The 14,768-nt window shown below is 54.6% G+C and overlaps 4 protein-coding genes across 4 annotated transcripts; 2 read left to right on the top strand and 2 right to left on the bottom strand.

Annotated features, from left to right (window-relative positions):
• Positions 1–9: 9 nt before the first annotated feature.
• BO97DRAFT_447327 (uncharacterized protein) lies at positions 10–1,513 on the bottom strand (the record flags this gene model as incomplete). Its single annotated transcript, XM_025698764.1, has 1 exon — positions 10–1,513. Exon 1 carries the CDS (start codon positions 1,495–1,497, stop codon positions 10–12), a length of 1,488 nt encoding a protein of 495 aa, XP_025545917.1. The 5' UTR covers positions 1,498–1,513.
• Positions 1,514–2,118: 605 nt separating this feature from the next.
• BO97DRAFT_379779 (uncharacterized protein) lies at positions 2,119–5,284 on the top strand. The gene is made up of 2 exons (XM_025693176.1): positions 2,119–4,569; positions 4,626–5,284. Exons 1-2 carry the CDS (start codon positions 2,525–2,527, stop codon positions 4,987–4,989), a joined length of 2,409 nt encoding a protein of 802 aa, XP_025545916.1. The 5' UTR covers positions 2,119–2,524; the 3' UTR covers positions 4,990–5,284.
• Positions 5,285–5,666: 382 nt separating this feature from the next.
• Positions 5,667–8,029, bottom strand: ste7 (MAP kinase kinase Ste7). Its single transcript, XM_025691107.1, has 4 exons — positions 7,443–8,029; positions 7,228–7,385; positions 6,628–7,165; positions 5,667–6,571 (listed from the first exon to the last, which is right to left on the bottom strand). Exons 1-4 carry the CDS (start codon positions 7,728–7,730, stop codon positions 5,936–5,938), a joined length of 1,620 nt encoding a protein of 539 aa, XP_025545915.1. The 5' UTR covers positions 7,731–8,029; the 3' UTR covers positions 5,667–5,935.
• Positions 8,030–8,918: 889 nt separating this feature from the next.
• Positions 8,919–13,928, top strand: spt6 (chromatin-remodeling histone chaperone SPT6). Its single transcript, XM_025698763.1, has 4 exons — positions 8,919–9,350; positions 9,425–9,598; positions 9,668–13,319; positions 13,398–13,928. The coding sequence occupies exons 1-4, from the start codon at positions 9,174–9,176 to the stop codon at positions 13,646–13,648; spliced, it is 4,254 nt and encodes a 1,417-aa protein (XP_025545914.1). The 5' UTR covers positions 8,919–9,173; the 3' UTR covers positions 13,649–13,928.
• Positions 13,929–14,768: the final 840 nt, after the last annotated feature.

Here is a 14,768-nt window from a genome sequence, read left to right as displayed (position 1 = left end):
ATCGCGATGTTACTGAGACCGAACAGCGCCGGCTTTGAGTATGCCGCGATCCCCTCCTCCGCCCATCTGCCATAGCCAGACTCCCTCGACAGCCCACGCCGTAGCGCTGGCATGATGTCGCCGTCTGTCCCCGTCTTTCGCAGATGAGGACTCTGCACCCTCCTCTACTGACTCCTCCTTCTGTTCGGCTTCTCCCGACTGCTCTTTCTGCTGTCCGCGGTTCCTAGCCCGATCAGTATCCCCCGAATCATCCGCTTCCGCCAACATCCCTGCGACCACGCCCTCTTTCTCGATCGTCCCCCACAGTCCCTCAACAAGCGGAGTGCCCCTCTCCCCAAATTGTCCCTTCCCCAGTCGAAACAATATCCGTCCCAAGACCTGCCATGCAATACACCTCTGTGCGGCGAACGTCGAGCGACTCAGGATCGCGAGCTCGGGGATCGTGTACCCCGCCGCGTGGGGGTCTTTGCCGTGATGATGTAGCCCTAGACTTGTGGGAAGAGATAAGGAGGTCGAGGGCGAGAGAATGGTGCCCAGCAAGGAGAAGCGGAGGTTTGCAGGGTGGATGGCCTCAGCCGTGCTGGCGGGGTGGTAGGGAGAGGTTGAGTCGGGGTCTTCGTCGGAGGCCGAAGGTGGCTGCAGCCAGCTAAGACTGGAAGGATCGTGGGCAATATTGGGGAAGTAGTGTGTTTGGAGGTCGGTGAGGAAATTCGGGGACGAGGGATCGAGATTTGGCATGGTGGATGCGGAAGGGGCCGTGGGGAAGTGTACGCTTCCGGAGAGGGGAAGGGAGGCGGCGGCAGCGGGATGGAGGTCGTCGGGAAGTTGTGGAGGTGGGAGGTCGTCGATCGAGGGGTTTGTTGATGGCTGAGGGGTTGTCTTGGATGAGGAGGATGGGTGTTCATCCTGGGAGGAGGGTTGAGCGTGTTTTGGTTCTGGTTTGGTGCCAGAGTTGCGTTCTAAGTTCTCGGTCCGCTCTGTGGCTTGATTCTCGGATGGTGGTGGTGGTGGTTGTTGTGGTGGCTGCGCGGATGGAGAGGCAGACTCGGTGTCATCGATGCGGGCTCGACGGAGGAATCGTTCGAGTAGAGATGGATCCAGAGATTCAAGTAGTTCTTCACGCTCCTGTTGGATTTGCGCCTGCGACATGGAGGCCAACTGTCGGTCGTTCTGCTCTGCAATGGCCTGCTTCTCGTCGTTCTCGGCGTTCTCGGTGGCTGAGTTTGAGGCCGTTCCCGATGGAGCCGTAACAGATGATGTGCCCGGAGCTCGGCGCTGCTTGAAGGCAGAGGGGTTGTTGCGCCGACGGTGAGCGGGAAATCCGGTGGTGGTGGGCTTGAGCGTAGGCGGGGCGGGGTTTGCGGCGGGGGACCGTTCACGAATTTCCCCGATCATACCGGGGATAGCCAGGGTGGGAGCATTCTCTGACGAGGCGGGAGGCAGCTCCTCTTCGTCCGAGTCCAGATTGAGGATAAAGCGATCGCCACGAAAAGCCATGATGAGTCAGGTTTGGAGACTTGCCGGATGAAGACGATGATGAAGCCATTCGGAAAAAAGGCTTGAGCGGGAAGGAATGAAGAACGCTCCCGAAGAGGAATAGTCAAAGTGAGTCAGCATGAGGCTCAAAAGCTAAACCGGGGATAGCTAGTCCCAGTCGGGCCTAGTGGCTCACCTGATTGGACTGCCTGATTGGGACAAGCTCGAAGAGTCATGTGACCTAATCTGATATCGGATGGGGATCTCTTTCTTTCTGATTGATTCATTCACAGACTGTAACAATCAATGAGTGTATACCAACAACTATCGGGTAGACTGATTCACTTCACGGCCACCTTCACAATCAGTTTCATAGACTTTCATTCATAACCCACTATCACTTCAACCACTACAGATGATTATCTTCGTATAGACCTCAGACCTTATCTCCTACAAAGTAATAACAAGGATCTGGGAGGAAAATTAGACCAGTCCAAACGCAACGCCAGCAAGCTACAGTTTCCTGTTTGCTGTCAGTACTAGTGGTGTTACTTTCTTTGCATTGGGGGTCATTAGTTCCGCTCCCTCCTCCTCCTCCTCCTCCTCCTCCTCCTCCTCCTCTTCTTCTCTTGCCTTCTTCATCTCCTCTTCATCTTCCCGTCTGGTCTGGTCTGGCCCTACGCCATACGCTATACTTCCTCCTCGCCTCTTTCTCAACTTCCCCCAATCTCTTTCCCCTTTCTTTTTCTTCCTTCCTGCTTTCTCCTTTGGTGTTCATTCCACTGTCTTTTGGGCAGGAGTGCCTTGACTCCGCCCTTCCATCCTCACTCTCATCCCTCCTGTCTTGTTCCACATCTCCAGGAACTGTCTTTCTGCGTCTTGACACTTGTAGCTTGCACATTCAGGGACACTCCACGCGTCAACTGAACCCGATAGATATCCTGCAAGTTTCCGACCACCTTCTCAATGCACCACCACTTCCTGCTCTAAGCCTCTTTTCTTCCTCTCCTTCCTTCTCCCACCCTCAACTTGTCTATTCCTGTTCATCATGTCCCCCGAGTCGTCCAATCTACCGGCCCAGGACGAACACGAGTCCCGCACCGCCCACGACGTTACCCCTCGCGAGAGTCGCCCTCGACGGTCGCGTCGCAAGAAGGACGACGACCACGAAGCCGACCGCAGAGACACGGTCCGATCGATCAGAGCGAAAGACAATGATTCAAATCGGAAGGAGGAGGATCACGACCCGAACATGAATAACGAGAATCGCGAGAAGGAGCCCAAACGGGGCAGTCGCCGCCAGCGAGATAAGTCTCTCTCGACTGCGAGTGCTCATCTAGCTGCATCGTCTTCACAAGCCCGCAAGAAGCCCAAGTTGGAGCCAGCCACTCCAGACCAAAGTCCGGCTCCCGCGTCGGTCTCTGTGCCTGGAACAACTGGGTCTTCGCTGCCGTATGCACTGGCAGCAGCAGCAGCCACAGCACCAGCGCACGTCCCCTTGCACGCCATCCATACACCCCCCATCTCAACCATTCCTTTGATGAATACTGCCGTGACTGCTGCCTCAGCTCCCACTCCCACGCCCAGCACTCCGGGGGCTAGTCCTCCACGGCCCAGTATTCCTTCCCAGCATCCGCCGCTTATGCAGCCGACGCGTTCCTTGCACGCGCCCTCGCCCCGACTACTTTCGTCTCATCCTACTCCCCCGCCCGCGCCCTCGCATTATTCGCCTATGATGTCCTCCGCGGCACCATCCCATCATAATCACCATCCTCACCATCCTCCTCCTCCTCCTCCTCCTCATCATCATCATCAACCTCCTCCTCCTGCCGCTTCTCAGCCCACGCAGCGGACCAGCGGCCAGAACTTTGATCCGATTCGGTCGGCTTTCGACACTTCTTCATCCGCCCCGCCAGTTTTTAGTCCTCCTACACATCCGATTTCGCCCCGTCCACCATTCCGCGCCAGCGCATCACCCGCCATCGCCAGCATTATTGATCCGCCATCAACGGCTGCCCCGTCGATCTACCCCAGTCGCACCTATGCCTCTCCCACTCTAGGTCCGCCCAGTTATCTGCCCTCCCCAGCAGCGGCTCCTAAACCCGCACCCACTCCGCCTCAAGTGCCAATTCAATTACAGTCCCAACCAACTTCTCCGTACGCACATCGATCTCCTTATGCGGCGCCTCCTCCTCCAGCACCGGCATCTGAGCCATCGCAGTCGGTAGCGTCATCTTCATCTGCGATTCTGCCATCATCAGTTTCGGCGCCAGTAACATCGTCATCGATACCGCCGCCGCCGCCGGCGCCGCCGGCGGCAGCAGCGGCCACAACATCCTTACCGTCCGCACCCATACCAAATACAAGGCCACCGCCCTCTCCGGAGCCTACACCAATGGATCTTGATACGGAGTCGGCAACTGCTGCCCCAAAGGCAGCGAAGAAGGAAGTCAAAGCCAGTCCCGGAGGAACACCCGCGTCTAATGCTACGTCCCCTAAACCGGTGAAAGCGGCCAAGGAATCAGCACCCCCTTTGCCTCAAGGCTCGGGCCTGATCTCCAATGCGCTTTTCGGCGTAGACGGTGGCACCTCCACTAGCGAAGCCTCGCAGCGTCGAACCCCTAATATCATTCTCCACATTCCTCTCCAAGGGAGTGGTAATAGAATTGTCAACTTTGCTCGCCTAGCAGAAGAGCAGTACGGCTTCGCGGCGCTGCATCCACGGTTAGCGGCCCAAAAAGAACGTCTGGCGCGAGTAGCTGCTGCCGGGGCTGCCCTCGAGCGCAACGACAAGACCGGACGCGGCCTTTCAGCTGGAGAAAGCGCCGATGAGGATCTGACGCTTGATGCCGACCGCGATAGTGAGATGGATGGAGAAGGTGCTATTGGCGCATCAATGCGATCTAACGGACCCGAGCTCATGGAGGGCAAGAAGAAACGACGCAAGAAGAAGATGGAGGAGTATGATCGGGACGACCCCTTCGTGGACGACAGTGAGTTGGCCTGGCAGGAACAGGCCGCCGCGAGTAAGGATGGATTCTTCGTCTATAGTGGCCCTTTGGTGCCTGAGGGCGAGAAGGTGCAAGTGGAAAGGTGAGTTCTATGGACCGCAGCTAGCGGGTCGTTGCTAATGCTCATTTGTTGTCTAGGGCGGACGGTACGATCAAAAGAGGTCGGGGCCGTGGTCGCGGTGGTCGCGGTCGGGGCCCTGTCTCTACACATCATCAAGTGCCCCTCGCCGCAGCCGGCTCGGTTCCTATTTCTCAGGCGACTGGTCTCCCTCTACGTGGTCCCGGATCGCGAGGCGGCAGTACCACTCGCCGATCCCGGGTCAACAAGGCTGGAGGCTCTGCTTCCACCCCGGGTCGCGGAGGTAGTGCCCTGGGTCGCGGAGGTTCGATGAATACCCGCGGAGGCAAGGCGCCGATGGTTGAGCTGGCCCCTAGACCCAGCCTCGCTCCCGCACCTCCTGGCCCCAGTCCTGCTCCAGGCTCGCAACCTGTGAGCAAATAGGCTGGGTTTGAGTGGTGGGAGGTTTGTGGGTAGCTTCAAGGTGTAGTGAAATAATGCCTTTCCTTGCTTAGTCCGCTCTTAGGGGTCACGGGATTGTGACCTGCTGCATATTTCGGGTATCGGTGTTTACTCTCGTTCGGTCCTTCTGTTTCGTTTCTCGGCTCGTTTGCTTGCAATGTCTGTCTACTCGTCTCACTCTGTAATGGCCTATAGTGGGACCGTTCACTCTTACTTCGAGTCTGGCTCGGGAGGCATTTATCCAATGATTACAACGATTCTGATTCGTCCTTCGTAGTGCGCCGGGGGAATAGGACAGACCAGCCCGACTAAGCCTCCCAAGGAGCAGGGTGGTTTGCGCGCAGTGCAGCTGCAGCTGCGGCTGCAGTGTAGTACGAGCTCCGACAGGCATGGATATGTGCCTTTTCCCGCACGATCATCTTCGTTTTCGCATTCGTGAAGTCTTCGCTTCGCATATCCAACAAAAGTATATGGACCCTGATTGTGGCAGAAATGGACAAGAAGTAAAGTTTGAAAAAGGCACCAATATGTAACAAGAAAATCCGAGAGTCCCAGCCTCGCGATTCACAACCAAAGGCAATCAATTAACGCGAACGCAGAATTGCTGCAACGCCGGCATCATTGTCACTGTTTCAAGATTGATAGCAGGCTGAATTCGAATTGCACGCTTTGGAGAGTGGACAGAAAACAGGCTTGGACAGATGGGGATGAGAAAAATAGTGGGATGTGGGCAAGAAGGGTACACGTATGTATAGCTCTGTATGTAGGTAAGTAGACGTAAGATGAAACGAGATGGAAGATGATATCATGACCGATGATTGGAATACGCCGAGAATGATGCAAGAGGGGAAGAAGAAGTTGAATGAGGAATGAAGAGTCATGATCAAGACGGAGCGGGGTGTTCCCTGCAGAGGCCATATTCGTACTTTTAGACGGCACCGCTCATGTGGTCGCCGCGCATTGACCGCTGCCAGGAACTGCTGCCGCTAGAGCCTGCCGACGGACCTTGGTGCGGCGAGCGGACAGGGAGGGCGGCTGCGGACTGTAGCGGCATTCTCGACTTGGTGTTGTGAGAGCTCGCGGAACGAGAGCTCATGGGGTGCATGGGAGGCTCCAGACCCGGGGAAGGGCCACCCACAGGAGTACGGGAGGGCCGTCGGCCAGAGCGATATTCCTCGTCTCGGTTCTCCAGTGACAGATGCTCCAAGGAAATTGGCGGAGAGCGAGTCGTCCGGCGAGGTCTGGGTGAGGGATTGGCGGGAACATAGTTGTGGGCATAGTGCGCAGGCATGTCGTGACCCATGGCAGGGATATCGCCGGAGGAGGACGATGGAGAGGCGTATTGCGGGGTGCGGGAGGGTTTGGTGACGGGGGGTTTGGTGACGGGAGGTTTGACAGCAGGGCTGGACTGATGCGAAGAAGAAAACTGAATGTCATCCTTGAGTGACTTAGGCGCCGGAGGGGCGAGGTACGATTTCCGATTGTGTCGCTCCATCATACTGATGGCCCATTCTTGGAGATCCACTGGTGTCCGCTTGGCGGCCTGTAAGAATGCATCTTTGTCCTATAATACCGGTCAGTCTTATGCGCTGTTTAAATAATCCTGCGGAAATAACATACGTAGAGCTCCCGCGGCGTTGGTCGCTCGTCGGAATTCTTTAGGAGACACTTCGCGACGAACTCGTGGAGGATAGGTGGGAAAGCATCGCTCTTGGGCAGTTTCGGAGCAGGCTCGTGCACAATCTGTTGCAACAGATCGAGAATACCCATTGGGCCAGCGCTGGCGCGATCACCAGCCGTTGCGTCCGAGGTATCAAACGGGAAGCGCCCGACGGCCAGTTCCATCACCGTCAGTCCCACACTCCAGACATCGGAGCGGACTGTGTAAGCACCTCCCTGAATTCGCTCCGGAGCCATGTAGGTCGACGTGCCTACGAAGGTATCGGCAATAGAGTTAACGATCTCGGTCGCAACACCGAAATCGCACAGCTTGATGTTCCCTCGTGAGTTGACGGTGATATTGGACGGCTTGATATCTCGATGCATGATCCGGTGGACTTCGTAAAGATACACGAGCCCCGCTAACACAGACTCGGTGATCTTGCCCAGCACATCGACCCGAACAGGGCCAAAATCTTTCGAAATTCGATCTAGTGAGCTGTTGTGGTATTGGTCAGTCAATACTGCCAGTGAAGGAAGAAAAGCGGCCGGACTACCTACCCGCAGTCCATATATTCCATGCATAGCACAATATCCCGGGCTTCGTTCTGGAACGCTCCATAAAAAGTCACGATATGGGGGGAATTGCAGTCATGGCCCACTTGAAGTTCACGTAGAATCTGTTTTCTCACATTCTCCTTGGCATCGACACGGATGATCTATGGCATCCATCAGTATTGCATGGTCTTAGCTACAATCGACATTGCGGAGCTTACCTTCCGGGCCATGACGACCTTGGTCGAGGCGTGCATGACCTTGGAAACCGTACCACCATTGCCCGCGCCTAGCTCCTTCAAGGTGATGAGATCCTCACTTCGCAGGTCAAGTCGAAACTCCAATCCAATTTCAAGGGTGTCAGTGCGCGTGGTTTCGGTCGCGCCGACGGCGCCAGAAGCTTGAGAATCACCATCGGAAGGATTTGAGGCAGGCTTAGGGGCGGCATTCAGGGCAAGTCCCTTGACATTTTTGCGCTTCAAAGTGCGCGCTTTGAATTGATCGGCCATGGCGGCTGATAACAGAGACGGTGTGACGAAGGCGGGGTGACGAGACCGCCGTATTTAGGAGGGTTGGATGATGATAGACGCCACGGTAGAGTGAAACTCTTCTGGTCAAACTGCTACTTCGATTGAATGTGGTTCCGAGTCCGACAGTGACTCGGACGACGCTGCGATCCGGACAAGCGCCGAGCGTCTGAGGCCGGAAGAACAGGTGGGGGGACAAAAGAGGAGGGGGGAGGGGGGGAAAATCGGTGAATGGGCACGCTCAGGTTGATTATCTGAATGATCGTAGTTGGTTACGAAAGACGGAAGTGTTGAAATAGTAGTTAAGAGCGGAAAGACGAAGAGGATTGAGTGAGGTAGAAGGGGGGTGGGTGTTGAAGAAAGAAGAGAGATTAGTGTTAGGGGGAGGAGGAAGAAGAGGAAGGAGGGCAGAAGTACAGTAGTAAGTTACAACTACTACTAAGTTGTTGGTTGGTTCGGGCGGCGATGGAGGGAAAAGATGACAGGCAGGCAGTCACAATCACGGCAATCACATCAATAAATCAATAGGAAATAGCGAGCGAGGAGCAGCAGTAGCTCTCTACTTATGCATCTTCCCTTGACTAGCTCCTCCCTCTCTCTCCCTCTCTCTCTCTTTCTCCCTCTCGCTCTTTTCTCTTTTCTTTTTCTTTTCTTTTCTTTTCTTTTTTTTTTTTTCCCTGAATTTTTTCCCTGTCTCTTTTTTTTCCGGACTCTTTTCCCACCATTTGCTGCGCGCGCAACAAAGAGAGCGAGGGACCCGCTGGTACTGAACTAGTGAAACAGGGGTTGCTCATGCAGTCTCTCGCTGGCGGGGTTCCTCCACATGGCAGTCGGCCTGGGGAGCTTTTTCGGACCAAATTAGAAATGTCAAAGAACATCCATCATCAGTCGTGGGATCCAAACTGACTCGAGGAAGGCTTTCTGGCAGCCCAAGAAAGAGAGGGGCCCAAGAATCACATGACAGTCCTTCTATCAAACTGCGTGGTTGGTTGATGTGAATAGCTGTATACACATACTAGACCAAGAGAAGACTAGCTCTCTCACGTGCTACCGCGGTCCAGCCACAACCAGCCACAGTAGCTCTCCGGGCGGTGAAAGGAACGAACCAGTCGCGCGCCACAGTCTCGTTCATCTCTTTGCACTGCAGTGCTGAATCGTTCCAGTTCCAGTTCCAGTTCCAGTTTCCCCATTCAGCCCAGCTCACTTCCATTTCTTTTCCTTTCCTTTCCCCCCTTCCCAACACCTCATCGTTTTCTTGTCGGTCCCTTGTCGTCTCTTTCGCACGGGTTGGATCCTTCTCTATTGATTGTTTGTCAACAAGCCTTGCTTCACTCCGCCCGTCACATCCTCGCCGCAGCGGACTAGTTCAGCTTGCCTCTTCTCCCTCCATCTCAACTTGTCGAAAGACCCCAGACGTCACACAAAATGAGTGCACGCGATCTGGTCGAGGGGGAGGCCATGATTGATGACGACGAAAATGACGAGGAGTTGGCCGATGACTACGACGGCGATGTCCGTCAGGGTGCTGGCACCACTAACAACCAATACGACTCCAGTGAAGAGGAAGAGGAGGACGACGATGATGAAGAAGCTGCCCGTGCGGTAAGTCCCCTCCGATGTCTTTGAAGAAAGCGCGCAGTTTATGCGTTCTCTGCTGACCTCAACCCTCTCATCAGGTTCGTGAAGGCTTCATTGTCGACGAGGATGAAGAACTAGAGGAGCGCGCCGAGCGCCGACGGGAGAAGAGGAAGCAGAGGGATCGCGAGCGCGAGGAAGAGCACCTGGATGAAGAAGACTTGGAGCTTATCGGCGAATTACCTCCGAGGTTCCAATCCTCATCTGCAGCAGAGGTATGTCCACCGCGCTACTGGACCGAAACCTCAGTTGTGCTTCAGACTAACACGATATGCCGGTTTTAGCCCAAATTTAAGCGGCTCAAGCGTGGACACAAAGATCGCGATCTACGACAACCGTCTCAGGGAATCGACGATATTTTCAATTCCGATGAGGACGAGGAACCGGCCGGCGACTATGGACGGTCCGGCCACCGGAGAACCATGCACGACGAGATGGACGATTTTATCGAGGAGGATGTCTTCTCCGACGAGGAAGTCCAGCGGGAGCGCGAAGACTATGAGGTTGCCCGCACATCCAAGGGTGGTCTGGGGGTCACTGATGCGACTGGCCTAGATGAAAACGCGCTCGACGATATGCGCGCCGCCTTCGGTGACGGCAACGAATATCTGTTCGCCCTGGAGATGGAGGAACAAGAAGAAGAGCAGGAAGAGGACGAAGAGAAGCATCTTGACCTCAAGGACGTTTTCGAACCGTCCCAGCTGGCCGAAAAGATGTTGACCGAGGAGGATAATCAGATCCGCTTACTGGATGAGCCCGAGCGGCATCAGATCGCCCGCAAGCCTTATCGCAATATCGTCTTGACGGAGGAGCAATTTCGCGAGGAGGCGGCCTGGATTTCGAACATGATGCTCCTAAAAAAGCGCATTGACCCGGAGCTACGGGATCCCTTCCAACGATCAGTCGCCAAGGTGCTCGAATTCCTTGTGACGGACGATTGGGAGGTCCCTTTCATCTTTCAGCATCGGAAGGATTATATGATCCATGCTGTGAAGGTCCCTATTGAAGGGGCTGAACTCGATGTCGATGGCGCCCAATACACCACTAAGGCCGAGAAGCTCCTTAACATGACCGACCTCTGGGAAATCTTCGACAATGATCTTAAGTTCAAAGCCCTCGTGGAGAAGCGTACCACAATTCAAAAAACCTATGATAACCTGCAAAGTCTATTCAACATTAACGATGACATCGTTTATGAAATGCTGTCTACTGCCTCCAGCATGGAAGAATTGCAGGACGTGCAGGACTACATTCACTTCCAATATGCCTCCCATCTGCGCGATGTGACCCTCGCGAACGGAGACAAGACTGGGGAGACCCATCGGCGAAAAGCGACCAGCAAATCATTCTTTGAGCGCGTCCGGAACGGCAAGGCGTACGGCCTTGTCCAGGCGTTTGGCATTACTGCCGATGGCTTTGCCCAGAATGCGCTGAAAGAAGGGCGCCGGCAATACACCGAGGATCCTGCCGAGCTCCCGGAAGCGCTAGCAGATTCGTTTGTGGACAACGACTTCTCCAACTCGTCCCATGTGCTCAAGGCCGCTAAGACCATGTTCGCCGAGGAAATCGTCATGAGCCCAAAGATGCGCAAGGTAGTCAGGCAGGCCTATTACATGAGCGGCGTGGTCGACTGCTTCCGCACCGAGAAGGGCTTGCGACGCATTGATGAGCAGCATCCCTACTACGAATTCAAATATCTCCGGAATCAACAGTTGAGCGACATTGCCCGCCGACCCGAGATGTACCTGCGCATGCTCAAGGCCGAAGAGGAAGGCCTGGTCGACGTCAAGATTCGCTTTGAAAACTTTGACCACTTCCGTCAACGTCTATACACAGACATTGAATCCGATAACTACAGCGAGCTGGCGGACGTGTGGAATCGCAACCGGCGTGACATCGTGGATCTGGCACTGGGTAAGTTGGAGCGGCTGATCAACCGCAGTGTGAAGGAGAACCTCCGCCAAGAATGCGAGAATTCAGTGGCCAAGGAGTGCCGCGAGACCTTCTCTTACCGGCTAGACCAGGCTCCCTACAAGCCCAAGGGGATGGTCCTAGGTACCGTACCGCGCGTGCTGACCCTTTCTACGGGCTCTGGGGTGGTGGGGCGGGAGCCCATCCACTGGGCCTATGTGGAGGAAGATGGCAGGGTACTGGAGAACGGAAAATTCATGGACCTGTCCGTTGGAGATCGCGAGCGCAATGTGGCCGATGGCAAGGATGTGGAAGCCTTTACCAGTCTAGTCAGCCGTCGCCGCCCGGATGTCATTGGTGTCTCCGGTAGTACCCCGGAGACGCGTCGCCTGTACAAGCTCTTGACCGAGCTGGTGGACAAGCGGAATCTGTGTGGCGCGCCCTACACCGATGACCGGGACGAGACAGCGACTGATCCCTTGGAGGTGGTCATTGTTAATGACGAAGTGGCCCGCTTGTATCAACACAGTGAGCGCGCGAAGAAAGATCATCCGAGCTTTGGGCCCTTGACGCATTACTGTGTCGCACTGGCCAAGTACCTGCAAAGCCCACTCAAGGAATACGCTTCGCTCGGCCGTGACATTGTGTCAATCCAGTTCAAGCCGGGCCAGCAGCTTATCTCCCATGACTTGCTGTTGAAGCAACTGGAGACGGCCTTGGTCGATATGGTCAACCTGGTGGGCGTGGATCTCAACGAAGCAGTGACAGATCCGGCGACAGCCAATTTGCTGCCCTATGTTTGTGGTCTGGGACCACGCAAGGCAGCTCATCTGCTGAAAATTGTTAACATGAACGGTGGTGTGGTGAACAACCGTGTCGAGCTGCTAGGTGTCAATGCGCAGTACCCGGCCATGGGCGTCAAAGTATGGAACAACTGCGCCAGTTTCCTATACATCGACTTTGAGAACGCAGATCCCGATGCCGACCCGCTTGATAACACCCGTGTACATCCAGAAGACTACGACATCGCGCGCAAGATGGCGGCCGATGCGTTGGAACTCGACGAGGAGGATATCAAGGCAGAAACCGACGAGAATGGGTCGGGAGCGATCGTACGCAAGCTCTTCCGCGAAGAAGCCCAAGATCGTGTGAACGACCTGATCTTGGAGGAATACGCGGAGCAGCTGGAGAAGAACTTGAATCAGCGCAAGCGGGCAACACTCGAAACGATTCGAGCCGAACTGCAACAACCGTATGAAGAACTGCGGAAACAATATGTCTTCCTCAGCACCGAAGATATCTTTACCATGCTCACGGGCGAGACGTCAGAGACGCTCGCAGAGGGTATGGTGGTCCCCATCTCAATCAAGCGGGTGAGCGATGATCACATCGACGGCAAGCTGGACTGCGGCATTGATGCGCTGGTACCGGAATCGGAGCTGACGGATCGGTACGATATCCCTGTGCGAGCACTATACCAGCCGCATCAAACAGTGCCTGCTAAGGTCTTGTTCCTGAACCGGAAGACATTTTCGTGTAACGTGTCGCTGCGAGAGGAGCAGGTCAGCCGGCCCACCAGAAGGACTCCGGGAGATAGGATGCAGGGCGAATGGGACGATAGGCAAGAACGTGAAGACCGAGAGGCTATGCAAGAGACGACTCAAAGTGGCGGTCGGACGATGCGCGTCATCAAGCACCCATTTTTCCGGTCGTTTAATTCGACACAGGCTGAAGAGTTCCTGGGCTCGCAGAGTCGAGGCGACGTGGTCATTCGGCCTTCATCGAAAGGACCCGACCATCTGGCCGTCACTTGGAAGGTGGCGGATGGTGTCTTCCAGCATATCGATGTGCTCGAGCTGGATAAGGAGAACGAGTTCTCGGTTGGTCGGACGCTGAAGGTGGGCGGTCGCTATACATACAGTGATCTGGACGACCTGATCTTCAACCACGTCAAGGCGATGTCCAAAAAGGTAGACGAGATCATGCTACATGAGAAGTATCAGGATGGTACTCGAGATGCTACTTGTAAGTTTAACTGCCTTTCCTTCCATCCTTTCATCTTCATTCCCTGTTTTCTCTCTCTTGCTCACTGGCCCGCAACAGACTCGTGGCTGGAGACATACACCAAGGCCAACCCACGCCGATCGGCGTACGCATTCTGCCTGGATCCCAAGCACGCCGGGTACTTTTTCCTGTGCTTCAAGGCGGGTGAGAACGCGCAGACGCACAGCTGGCCAGTGAAAGTGATCCCTCAGGGATATGAATTGCAGCGCAATCCGTATCCGGACATGGGGGCCTTGTGCAACGGCTTCAAGCTGCTATTCACCAACATGCAGGCGGGTAGGCGTCGTTAATTTTTTTTTCTCTCTCTTCTGACTTTTGTATACTTTGTGTAATACTTGGTTGGTGGCGGGTTGGAAGGAGGGGACAACTATCTGGGGTTACTATTCCACTTCTACCATTCTCGCGTATTTCATTCCGGTTGCTTTTGGCATTTATTCTGAGGGTACTGCTTGGCTCAACTTGTTCTTACTATCACCCACTTGTTCATTACTTATATTTTCTTCTTCTTCTTCCTCTTCTTCTTCTTCTTCATCATCTATAGTTTTCTATAGTCGTGGATGCATTGGGTCGCGGGAGAAGTGCATTATTATTGGTTATTTGTGGTCGAACCTATGGCAGGTTTCCAATTCTGCCTCGGAGAAGATAGAAGTAGGTATAGTTGAAATTGTATGAATGGTCCTCTCAAAATTGAGGCTGATTTCAGGGCATGTGATGGAAGAAAAGCGAGGATTTGACGGAAAGGAAGGACGAAAGAAGGAAGAACAGCAATTCGGCTGACTTGCCGCTTGTTTCGGCTTCTTCCCCTTTCCCTTCCTTGATTCTCTCCTCCTCGTCATTCTTCCTCACTCTTTCTCTTCCTCTTCCACCACTAACTCATTCCCACAATTATCCTTTCTTATACAATCCAATCAATTCCTCTACTACCCTTGTCTCTATCTCTCGGGTTACCCAATGCTTCTCCAGTTGCCCCGAATCCTGTTGTCCGAGTGAAGAGTGAGTGAGTCTGACCTCTCAACAATGGATCTCTCTCCCTGCTGACCACCCCTCGTGCAGCTGAGCCTTGCGCTCAATTCCCTTTGTCAACCTCCTCCTCGATTCGTTTCGTCCCCCCTTTGGCAACCGCTCTTCTTCAATTCCATCAAAACGGTCCATATTTCCTGCAAATTCACCAACATCACTCGATCTCCTCACGGCTCCGAGCCCGTTCGTTGTTGCTTCCCCGCACCCGTCATGGCTGCCATGGAGGAGTTGGAGATCCACAGCAAGGTAAGGGATGGATGACTGACACGCCCGTGTCCCCCTCTTCCCTATCATCCTCAATCTATCACACGCCTTGCATCGATATCTCCGCGCCGATCAGATCGTGCTGAGGCTGACCCCGACTCTGCCGCGTGCCAGTCCTACTTTGTC

This window comes from Aspergillus homomorphus (genome assembly GCF_003184865.1).
Source record: "Aspergillus homomorphus CBS 101889 unplaced genomic scaffold BO97scaffold_90, whole genome shotgun sequence".
NCBI lineage: Eukaryota > Fungi > Ascomycota > Eurotiomycetes > Eurotiales > Aspergillaceae > Aspergillus > Aspergillus homomorphus.
Note: the sequence above shows the minus strand (reverse complement) of the source record. Positions and strands in the feature narration are given on the sequence as shown.